The 12,035-nt window shown below is 54.9% G+C and overlaps 1 protein-coding gene across 1 annotated transcript; it reads right to left on the bottom strand.

Annotated features, from left to right (window-relative positions):
* Window positions 1-8,228: 8,228 nt before the first annotated feature.
* LOC119094857 (endothelin-converting enzyme 2-like) lies at window positions 8,229-10,730 on the bottom strand. Its single transcript, XM_037217803.1, has one exon. It carries the CDS (start codon window positions 10,668-10,670, stop codon window positions 8,292-8,294), a length of 2,379 nt encoding a protein of 792 aa, XP_037073698.1. The 5' UTR covers window positions 10,671-10,730; the 3' UTR covers window positions 8,229-8,291.
* Window positions 10,731-12,035: the final 1,305 nt, after the last annotated feature.

Below are 12,035 nucleotides of genomic sequence, written 5' to 3'. Positions count from 1 at the left end.
CAGCTCAATATTTTGTTTTTAGGAACATACTGCCTAGCGTAATCTTTGTCGCTTAATCAAATGCAAATCTCGAAGTGGTCTTCTAGGATTGTTGTCACCATGACCTCCGACAGGTCAGATAATGTCACTGACTTTAAATAAGTATGTGACTTTCTGCTTAGAATATATATAGGTTGTCGTGAAACCTTGGGGAAAAAACACTTGGGAAACCAACTTGAAGTTTAACCTTTTTTGCCTTATTTGACCCGAAGGTCATGACCCGGGAAACTCAAACTTTGACGAAGTGAGTTCACGTACAGGCCAACACACCCTGATAATTTGGTGTCGCTAGCCGTCTTAGTTCCTGAGATCTCAGGGGGTTAAAATGGCCCCCAACCAAGCGAAGGGTATCTAACCGGTCACCCGGACGCTGTCAAAGCTTGGGATGCTGCCGCCCCTCCCACTCCTCTGCTCCCCTCTCCCCCCACCGAGCTGCAGCGGTGACACAAAGGACGAAAGCGAGCCGGCGCTCCGCCGACGTGACCCAACAAGGTGGCGTCCTGCCACGCGCCTCTTCTCTTCTGTTTATCTGAGGGATTTGGGGCAGGTGATTTGATCACGCATCTGCGCGCATGATGCCACGTTACGCTCCGTCAGGCTCCGCCGGAAGCCTTGCTATGAACACGCGCGGCGCCGACGGCACTGCGTGCCCTGCCCGCGTGGTATGAACTGCCAAGGAATAGTTCAGTTTTAGATGTAGAAGGATGTAAATGACGCTTAGGATATGACGAATCCGTTCTATGCTGGACGGGTAACTTGTGATTTCGCCGGATGGCACACGCCTGTTTTTAGATGCTGGCTGATGAGAAGCTCCATTGTGTCATGCCGGCATTATCAATCAACACTGATGTCCATCCGAGCATCCGTTAAGGTTTTCTCTTCTTGGTTGCAGGTTTTGCATGCGTATGCCTGCCTGCATTTTACCTATTCCCAGAACACCTCGCTACAACTGGGGCGGCAGCTGAGCCACCAGCACCAGCCGATTGGCCACGGCCGGAGCTTAGTAAGAATTCGTTGTCAGGCTATAAACCTTCAACTATCACATCACGTGCCGAATACTCGCCTGAATTCGCCGCAGACGAATAAAATACAGAGGCTTGCTCATTTCCGCTAGTTACATGGATACGTCGCACTTGACGAAGCCTTGTTTGTGCAATTTGGTGGAGATCTTGGCGTCGCGTGCTTCAGGGCGCAGGTTGCGTCACTGACAGCAGTTTGCGATGTAAACGGAGCCTTTACCCTACGCCAGGTTAAAACGGCAGATTAAACGCGGCGTGGATGCTCGGACCAAACTGCACCGGTAATGGCGGGTGGTACCCAAAGCCAACGCGTCGGTGGACGGTGGAAGTATGGGCGGAGGTAGCCGCGATGATGAAAGGGAGGGGGGGGGGGGGGGACGCGGTTCGGCTCCGAGTTCTGCCCACACCTCCTTCCCCGAGCTTGGCGGCCTTCCCCCACTCGGAGATCGGAGCGTTACTTCTACCGAGGTGCTCGTTCAAGATCTAGCTTTGGGGACGCGCGTATGGGCAGAAGAGCTCGCTCATCCATGCGATTGCGCGCCACCTGGAGCTGACGGGCATGGTGGTTTCCATTGCAATTCTGTTCCCAATTTTGATATATATATATATATATATATATATATATATATATATATATTACCATAGGAAGATGATTGATATTTCTCTCTGGAGGGAAGGGAGCGCCCCGATCTTGGAGGGCACGTTTCATGGCTACGGCCACCAAGCCTCCTGGTTTCCTCTTCTCTTGTTTGCACGCTTAGGTTGTAATCCTGGACGAATCGAGCTAGTAATCTACTCACAAGACATGTGGCGCTCTCGCCGGAAGGCCGTCGCTGCCGTTCGCCGGCCGACGGCCACGCCGGCCCTCCACTGTCGTGAAAACTTCACCCACAAGAGCGAGGCGGGTGCCACACCGGATAGGCCGCGTGGATAACTTTCATCCACTAGAACCGAGCGGGTGCCACACCGGATGGGTGGTATAAAACTTCACCCATGAGAGCGAGGTGGGTGCCCCCCCCCCCCGCATGGGCCGCGCAAAACTTCACCAGTCCGGTGCCATTGAGTTCCGGTAAAAGTGACCTTTGATCGCTCTTACCTGGTCAAAAGGGTAGATCATGAATTGATCCGTGTTCTCCGTCCGCATTACCATGTGTGGCGTGATGGCAGGATGAGCGGTGCTGCATGACTCTGCACTCTGAACCATATGCCGTTCGTGACTCATCGGTGCTGTATGGCAGTTCAAACCAAGTCATACGAACAAAGCCTTGTGTGCGGTGACCTAACCCGGTTATCGAAAGAACTAATCATGCCGCAGTAGCAAAACAAAGAGCGCTGGATAACGCTTGTCAAACTGCGTAAGGCGTCGGCCAAGATTACGCGAGCTATATCAGAGCAAGTCATGGGAGGCGAAACATTATTCATTAAAGGCTTTGTTGCTCGGCGTATTTTTCGCAAAGCAATCTTTGATGACCTGATCTTATCAGCGGTGTGGCCAGAATTTCGCGCAGCGGGAGCCAAACGGGGTCATTTGGGCCCTCTCAGTCAAGGACCCCAATTGGGGTCTTTGGTCGCTATAGGTGTCGTGTTTTTTATTCGCAGGACTTTTTAGGCTCGGAATTCGACTCTGATGGCGTGGCTCCGTTTTAAAGAGGCCGGTAGGTGACACACTACCAAGCAGCACTGGGGCCTTCGGCGCCAGGGGGTCCCACCACCTCCAGGAGGAAGCCGAGACCTGAAAAGCTCTCCCTTGGCCATGCTACCGAATCTTATTCTATTTATAGACACGCACCATCCGTCTAGTATACAACGTGCACCGGATCGGTGCAGCATGCCGCTTCAGACTGCGTTCTCTACGACAAACGGACACTGGCTGACACTTCTAAATCCGACTTTATTACCCCAAGAAATCGGACATCACTCATGTTTATCAAAGGCCAGGTCTTCATATTTTCGCAGGTGATAAAATGCTGTAAACTCTGCTAGTAAAATATGATGGTTTTGCCAGTCGTTTCAAGGTTATTTGAGCAAATCCTCAGAACGCGCCTCTAAGCCCTGCTCCTATACAGCGATGTTACATAATTGATCTCGAACACGCGGGCTCGTGAAGGTGACAAATGCGCTCAATCGCAAATTGGCCAGGCACGTATGGCGCTCTCCGCACTGAAAACGCACAGGGAAAACACGAGCACAACGGCGCAGGACAAGCGAGCGACGCACGTCTCCGACCGATTGTCAGTGTTGTGCGGCAGCGGCGCGCGGCTCGGTCCGGACACGGCAGCCTCCCGATCTGACCTTGGCCGACCTTGAGTCCGTCCGGTCGCGTCCCCGGCTGCGAGGCGGCGAAGACTCGCTGTTCCCGTCCGTCGGTCCCTCCCCCGACCCTCCGGGCCCGGCCCGCCACCGCTGTTGTGCGCATCTCGAAGCTTCCACTCTGCTTCCGTATGCGCCATTGTTTGACGCAGTTTTCGTGCGTGGTGTTTTTCACACTGGAGGCGGTTTGAATGCGTTAGGCGTCGTGAACGCAGATATGCACATCGCAGAGCGGCGCAACGTGCGGGGATGTGCGAATCGGCATATCTCGGACGGGCCACGCGGGCGAATGTCACACAGTGTGTTCACGACCATGGTTGGGTCTTTGATCACTGTCCGTGTAGCTGTATGGGGACTGTAACTCTTGATGTAAGGAAGAAGGGCCGCGAACCCCTAGCTTTTTTCGGCATTATGAGTTCTTATTCCGAAAATCGCTGACTAGGTATATTGGTGAAATAGGTAGGATTTGTCGGGTATTACATAAACCAGTTACTAAGGTAGAGGAATATATATATATATATATATATATATATATATATATATATATCGTACATAGTGTAAGATTTATCGGTGTTTTAAAGCAGTGCTCTTGGCCACAAGCGTGACTCGTGACGAGTTACGAATGACCTTGAAAACTGCCTTGAAACGTTAAGTGGCCTCATAATGTGCTCGGCTGATTGCCTGTTGTATTTAACCATTACATTCTGGTATATTAAAGGTCATTTTTAAGTTTATGGTGGAATTTTAGATTTCCAACCTCGCAGCACTGCAAGCTAGCACACGCCAAACTTAGACGCATGGAAAATTTGCATTTTGATCGAACCGAATCGTGCATTTTGGAGAATATTGGGCGCCCTCACTTGCCCGTGACGTAATCGCTGATGCATTGTATCTCGTCTTTGTCATCTTTCAAAGCGTATTAGGTCACACCGAGCACCGCGTGCGGCGGCCATTTTGAACTTAACTAAGCGGAACAGGATAAGACAGAACAATGCAATGACGCACTTAGGCTGTAATTGTTTTTGGTGCTAGCTGCTAGTCTCTTACGGCCGTCAGCCTGTGATTTCTGCATTTGTACATGTTGCAGCGCGCTGCATAAGATCGGGCCCAACCAACAAGGGTTCGGCTGCGCTTGTAAAAAATTTAGATGAGTTGTTTTCTCCTCCCAAATCCATGCAGGTTTGAGATAAGCTCACTGTAGGAGCATTTGCAACTGTTGCTGCGGATTTTTTGTGCGAGATTCCAAGCATGAATAAGATGTAGATGTAAAAGCTGTTCAGCTATTTAAGGTAAGAATTCGAAACATAAGAATGCCCTGTTATATTGCTTAAACTAACATTATAGTTCCCATTGTTAACGTGTGTTCAACGATATGAACGCTACGAGTCAACAGTCGTCCACTTCAGCAGTGTCGCAGCGCGCCGCAAGATGATAAGCGCCCATCATGCATTTTTCTGTTGCGGATGATCAGCCAGCGCAACAGAAAATAGCCTCCAGGTGTGCTTCCAAAAGGTTTGCCATGGTATGCTGTGACAAACTTATATTTCGTCCGTTTAAACCAGACGTAGACATTAGATGCAGCGGATATTGGAATAACCGTAAGAAAATTGCCCGTATTATTCGTCTGTATGAGGTTATGTATAAAGTTATCGCCCAAAATTCGCTGATTCCTATTTTATTTGGACGACCATTTCCACCCTCCCATTCTTTGTTGAGCCTTTTCACAGTAACCTCCAAAAGTGCCACTTTTCAAGGCAAGTCACACGTTTGAAATGACCTTTTACCTATTTTGCATTGTGTTTGTGAAAGTTTTTCACCTGCCGAATAGGTCTTCAAGCCGAACGTTCAGGCTAGAATAAAGACGAACTATTTTATACGGAAAGCAACGCACGTCATCGCGAATCCTGATTATGTAACCTCATTGGCCAATGGTCACGTTAACGCCCAGGATTCATGACGTGACTGGGATTCGAGCCGGTTTTTCACGGGGCTCCCCTGAGCCCAACCAAAGGACGGCCGGGCTAGCATTTGATGCCGTTTATCTGACCAGATACACACCAGAAGTGCAACTAACGTGGCTACCTTGGACTCAGAGCCTGGTATGGGAGCAAGGGCTTTATCCCTTGGGGCATTTCAATGAAACTCCATCCCGCCAGTGAAGGAGATTAATGTGATCGAATGAGGTTCCTGTATGCATTTCACGTTCGGGATGTGAAACGGTCAAAGTGTGTGGTGTCGGGTGGAGCATAGCTGCCAAGTGAAGGCCGTTCGTTTCACAGCCTGTGTGAACCGTCGATGTCTGATTTGTGGATGCTGCAGTTACTGCTGTGTTGAACTAATGGCACAACTCGGACCGAATTATTTCACATCTATCGCCCCCGGTTCAGTTGTGAAGACTCTGCCTCCACGCAGAGTACGCAGCCACGGCAGTCGTGTCAATTTGTGGTGACAGGCCATGGAGTTAGGAGTTAGGAGTGTTGCTGACCAGTGTATTGGTCATTCAGCTCGTGCGTCGTTCTTACCTGTGAGCACGCCTGCTGAGGGCAGACAACTGACGAGGCTGAGCTCCTGCTCTCAGGCGCATGTGGCTGGGCTGCAGCAGCTTATCGTATTACCAGGACCTTGATAGGTATTTAACAGAATTTTCAACCGTAGCTTGGTGTTTTGTCGTGAAGTGTTGCAAGCACTGCAAGCACTTGATGAAAATATGTTCGGATGTGTTGGCAAAAAGCAGGAGATACCTCCGAACACTCCATTGCAACAAAACATTTGTTTGGCAACGAAGACACGGTACCAGTTGTGGAAGTGCGCCGTTACAGTTGCACAGATAGCTGGGACGCCCGGTGTACGCCATGTAGGCATAATCTCAGCCCATTTGGCAAGCCGTGCCAACATTTGCCGCGTAAAAGACCCGGGGAAAACTAACATGCGCGGTGGCCATGCTCACCAGTTCGGGGGAGGGGAGGGGGCTTTCGTTGTGCAATTCCTGTTTTAGGTGGCGCCGCCCGTATGGCTATGTTGTAAAAACTTGCCTGTCTCGTCATGCACCGCTGGCCCCTAGCGCGGGTCCTCACTACCACGCACAATATCTGCCCGTGGGTACCCGTGAAACATAGCTGCAGTCAGTCGGCGGGGCGCGCTTTTAAAACACTTTTTCGGCAGTGTCATTGGCTTGATCAGATACGGTTGATCTGTTGGGGGGGGGGGGGGGGGGGGCTAATACACCATTTTGGAGGGCCACCATCGTTTGTGTGTCCATCTCCTGTCCATCTCCGATCTGTGCCAAAGATTGCGGTCATAAAGGTGACAACTGTTATGGCGTTCGTTGTGGCTTTACAAGCGGGATTCGCTCGCAGAACTACTGCCGAAAAGCGTCAGTTTCTGTTATGTATGCATATCTGTGCATGATATATACTTATCGCTGTTAAAACAGCGGGAGATAGTTCAAGTGGAGGAGATAATAAAAACTTGGTGTTTGGTATAGGACTTAACAGAAGGTCTCTTTTGCTGTCTTTTTACAGCTGAGTTTTTTTGTAGTGAAGACGGCCTCCGACGTTCCGAATTTATCCTGGTTTTTGTGGTACATGTATTATGGGTCGGTTGTCATGAGCTTAACAATGCTTGCTAACAATGTTGAAAATACAGGCGCGCAAGACCTTCTTTAGCCGCATCATGAAGGGCACATATACATCTGGATTCCGTTGCCCAATCAGCTTACCATCAGGATGTTGTGTAATGTGGCTGACACGGCAGCTTATGTCATTTGTTGGTCTGGATTCAACGGCAGGACCTCGCAGTAGTTGCTCGTGAACATAAGTGTTACATCGGCCGTCTCCGAGTACCGGTGTTGGATGTATGCTAATTTTTACCGAGGTGGAGGCAGCTGCAGCTCTGCCCCCCCCCCCCCCTTCCCCTCCCGCCCCGCGTTCCCGTCGTACCCAGGTCTGGGGAGAGTTTGGGGTTGTTACTAGACAAACCCACGCTACGTATGTTGTTACGACGCTATACACGAATCCTCGGAGTCGAGCGCTGGCTAGCCCGACCCTCAGGCAAACGGCAGTTGGCTTCTGACCAGAAAGGATTGAATGTCATGGGTGCGGCCGTGCCTTAACACTACAGTTGGAGAAAAAATCGCTGGACGGCGCGGTCTAGTCCGACCAAAATGGCAGCAGGCGAAGTTATCCGCTGAACAGAAACCGCAATGCTTGGGATTTTAGGTGCACGGGACAAGCCGTGCTTAGCATGACTCTTGAGCCCAGAGCCACACGTGCAGACCATCTGAAGCCAACATTTTAGTTTTAGTTTAAAATAGCGTGCACGACAGAACGAGTTGCGATTCTCTGTGCCGCTACATTGCAGCTGTGTGTGCACACAACCTAAGCGCGCCTGATCGTTTCCACAGACTCGGAAAACCCTCATTGAAACATCTCCGTGTATTGTCCAGGCACTCGACGACCGCAACGCATAAAACACGTATCAGCTCCACAAAATAATCTCACATCTGCATTCACACTTCATTGGCGCCGCGGCCGCAGGCGATTAGCGCACGTCTCTGCGTGGCACACGCGCCGCCCGGCTGGGCGCGCGCGCTGTCGTGCGCCTGCGCGCGCGCGCGCGCGTCCGCTGGAGGATCCGATCACAGCGCTGCCAACACGGCGCCGCGCTATCACAACACAGCCGGCGGCGCGCCGCGACCCAAATGTTGGCGGCGCCCCATTTTGGCGGCCACGCGGAAGCGGTGGGTCGGGGCCGTGGCCGCGCACCGGTCCGGTAACGGTGCGGCCACCGCCGGGCGCTGGAAGACGCCGCGCGCCGCGGCGCTTTCGCACTGGCCGCCGCCGCCGCCGCCGCCGCCGCCGCCGCGGCGCACTGGCGGCGCGCGGGGCTCCGCCGGGGCCGGACCGGTCGGTCTCGCCTGGGCGCTCAGACCAGGTTGCACTCTCGACTGGAATGTTGCGGCGGCACTTTGTTGCACTGGTACGCCTCCTTGAAATGCGGGTTGTTGAACACCAGATTGTTTATCAGTTTGGGGTGCGGGAACTTGTGGAAGGCGGCGTTGAGTAGAACCTCTAGGTACATCTGGTTGTTCTGGCAGCGGCTCTGCGCGTACGCGAGGAAGAAGGACTGGTCGGTGGTCGTGTGCTTCATGCCCGGCAGCAGGATGGGGCCGGAGGTCTGCTTGGCCTCCAGTTTCTTGTGCAGCTTGTAGGCCAGCTGCAGCGCATAGTGCTGCGCCTGCAGGTAGTCCATGGAGGGGCGCGGGTCGAGCGGCACCACCGGACGCATGAACATCACCTTCTGCCGACCCTGGCTCATCTGGAAGCCGCGTGGGATGTGCGTCTCGTACTTGCTGAAGCGGTCGCGGATGCACGTCTTGTAGTCCTTGTACTTGTTAGTGGTCTCGGTGTCCCACCAGTTGGGCGTGCGGAAGGTGCGGTGCTGCAGCAAGAACGGCTGAGCCAGCACGCTGTACAGAATCGAGCCGAGCGCCGCCGAGTTGATGTAGCTGGGGTTCTCGTGGTGGTACCAGGGCACCTGCAACGCGCCGTACGGCACGTTCATGGCCAGCAGCAGCGGGCTGAAGGAGATCTTGACGTCGGACGGCTCCGACTTGATCCAGTAGCCGTTTTCGGCCTCGCTCTCGTCCTCCATAGTGGTGCCTTTGCTCTTGTACTCGATCGACTGGGACTCGTAGGCGGCGCGTAAGTTCTGGAAGAAGTCGGTCGTGTCGAGCGATAGGTGCTTGTAGTAGTCGTCGAGTTTCTGCTTGTTGGTGATCCACGGCGTGTGGCCGTAGAGCACCGTCAGGTTGCGCAGCACCTCTTGTGACGTCTGGCGCGCCGACTCTGTCATCCAGCCGAAGCTGTCGTTGAGCACATCGCGCACGTCAGCCACCAGCGAGCGCACGGATTCCACCTTCTGGTCGCCGATGTGACCCGAGATGAAGAGCGCGCGCACGGCGCGGCCCATGTACGTCCGCAGCAGGTCGTAGCAGATCTGCTCGCGCGACTTGGTCTCCCGGCCGTCGATGCTGTGCTCGAGCTCTTGGCCGAGGATCGAGTACTTGGGGCCGAGCGCCGTCAGGTACTGCCGGATCAGCGCCCACATCATGTAGTGCTGCATCTTGCGCTTGCTGGTCTTGTTGATGAGGTTGTTAATGCCGGTCATGTAGTCGCGGCTGGGGATGTGCACGGACACGGTGTTGGTGATGGACCCCTTGCCGAAGAGCGCGTCCATCAGCTCCATCCAGTCAATGCGGTCGGTGAGCTGGCCGAGCCCCGTCATGTTGACGTTGTTGCGCGGACTCGGCAGGATGTCGATGATGCCCGGGGCCAGTTGGCTGATCTGCGTCTCCACGTCCACGATGTCGTCGACGATCTCCTGCACGCATGAGCTGTTGCAGTTGCGCTCCACCTTGCGTTCGAGCACGAGGCTGTCGCGCTCCAGTAGCTCCAGAACGTTGGTGATGGTGCGCCGGTAGTTGTCCATGGTGGAGTTGTGCAGCGGGTCGCCCACCTTGTAGGCGCTGCTCACGCTAAGCCCCAGCCGCGGCAGCCGGATGATGATGCGGTTCAGCTTCTGGAACCAGATCACCACGAAGAAGAGGCGCACGCGGTGCAGCTCGCGCGTCTTCTGGAACGTCTGGAGGAAGTCCCAGCCGTCCTCCTGCCATGTCCCGAATAGCTCCATGCCGCCCAGCGAGTTGATCAGGTCCACCATGCTGCGTGCGTTGTTGTCACTCTGGTCATAGGCGTTGATGCACGATGTGTAGAACGTGCGCGCCTTGCTGGTGGCCGAGTCGTCGTCGTGAAATTGCGGCTGCTCCAGGAGCTCCTCCAGCCGGCCGCGGTTGTAGTCCTCCAGCATGTTACTGACGCCGTAGCTTATGTGGATGCCGCGCGGGTGGCGCACGCTGAACTGGCCGCAGGCGTACTCGTAGAAGTCGTCACACGGGTTCACCGAGTAGTTCATGTAGCCGACCATCTGTGCCGCCTGCTGGATGCAGGCCGGCTGCTCACACTCGTGGCCGGTAAGCGCACTGGACCGCGGCGTGGCCGCGCCGCCGCCGCCGCCGCCGCCCGCCGACACGGCGATCAGCAGGATGAGGAAGAGCACCGCCAGCGCGCCCAGCGCCACCGTCAGCACCTGGTACAGCGTCAGCTTCGACACCTGGAAGCCGCGCACGATCCACACGTCTCGGCCGCCGCCGCGCGCGTCCGAGAAGAGGAATTTCTTGTCGCGGAACTCTCCCGCCTCGCCCCCGGCCTGCTCGGCCGCCGGCGATGTCCGGTTGACGTCCATGGCGCGCGCTGTGGGCTCGCGGACTATCGCGGACCGCGGCGCTGGTGGCCGCGTCACGGGGCCGACTGCTCGCTCTGCGGCCCCGGCCTGGCCGCCCGGCCGCCGCCGACCTGCCGCCTAGCGGCCGCCGGCCGAACCGCCGCCGGCCGCGGCCGCGGTGTTTTGCACCAGCCGCTGGCGGTCGGGTCGGCTCGGCGCATCACGCCCCGAAAGCCGGTGGTGGCCGCGAGGGAGGCCAGGGTCCCGTGCGAGGCGCCCGGCGCTCGAGCGGGGCTGCTGCAGGGACGGTTGTTGTCGACGTGGCTGGCGACTCGTCATCCGGGGGGGGGGGGGGGGGGAGGGAGGGAGGGATAGAATGGATGGGAATTGTCGACGCGTGGAATGTGTCGATGGCGGAACAGGGCCATTGGGGAGTTGATTATGTAGGGGGTCTCCGCCTCACCGGATCGCTTTTATGTTTCATATTTGGTCGTTGTGGTGTGCGTGACATGCGACGATGCGAGCTTTACATTCAACGTTGGATGTGGTGTCCGTGGCCACCAGCTCGCTTCGCACACCAGAAACACATTTATGTCGTCAGTCTGAACTCCATTGCGAAAAGATACCACGATATCCACTGCATTCAAAATTGTCGACGTTGGTAGGTATTCCTTTGCCGACCCTTTTTCGTATTTGCCGGATGTGTTTGATGCCGTGACGTACGATTTGAATTGACTGCATTCTTCGAAGCGGCTTTGCTAAGTTGCCGTGTCTTTGTGTGTGCCACCAAATGCAACGTCAGGGGAAAAAGGTGAACTCATGTCTGAAGTCACTAATATTTCGGGAATACAAAAAAGGTCAGCGGTCTCGTCTATCCTCAGACCCCGCTACCAACCGAACTGAGAAAAAGCGAGTGACGCGCCACCGCTTTGTTACGTCGCTGGTTTCGCGCGAGCTCGTGTTTAACGGCGATGCTTTTGGGCACGAATCGCTAGCAGCTGTTCAGTTTTAGCGGGTGCGGAAACACATGTAGACGCCATTGACCGATGTCCCGGCGGATAGTGTTGCGTGGCTGGCTGACGTCACGGCTGATGGTGTTGTTGCGTAACCAGCTGACGTTACGGCTGATGGTGTTGTTGCGTAATCAGCTGACGTTACGGCTGATGGTGTTGTTGCGTGACCAGTTGACGTTACGGCTGATGGTGTTGTTGCGTGCCCGTTCTGCCCGATAACCAACTCAGGTGCGTTTCTCTCGCCCGAGGCGACAGGGCGACAGCCGTGGTACGCTGATGTCACTGTCCGTTCCCACGCGGTGTGTGCGCGCGTGCCGAGCGCCGCGTGCCGGTACTGCGGCGCGCCGGTGCATGTCAGTCAGATCCGCGGTCC

Source organism: Pollicipes pollicipes, unplaced genomic scaffold (genome assembly GCF_011947565.3).
Source record: "Pollicipes pollicipes isolate AB1234 unplaced genomic scaffold, Ppol_2.1 Scaffold_1359;HRSCAF=1590_pilon_pilon_pilon, whole genome shotgun sequence".
Taxonomy (NCBI): domain Eukaryota; kingdom Metazoa; phylum Arthropoda; class Thecostraca; order Pollicipedomorpha; family Pollicipedidae; genus Pollicipes; species Pollicipes pollicipes.
The sequence above is the reverse complement of the archived record's forward strand: the minus strand, read 5'-3'. Positions and strand labels throughout refer to the sequence as shown.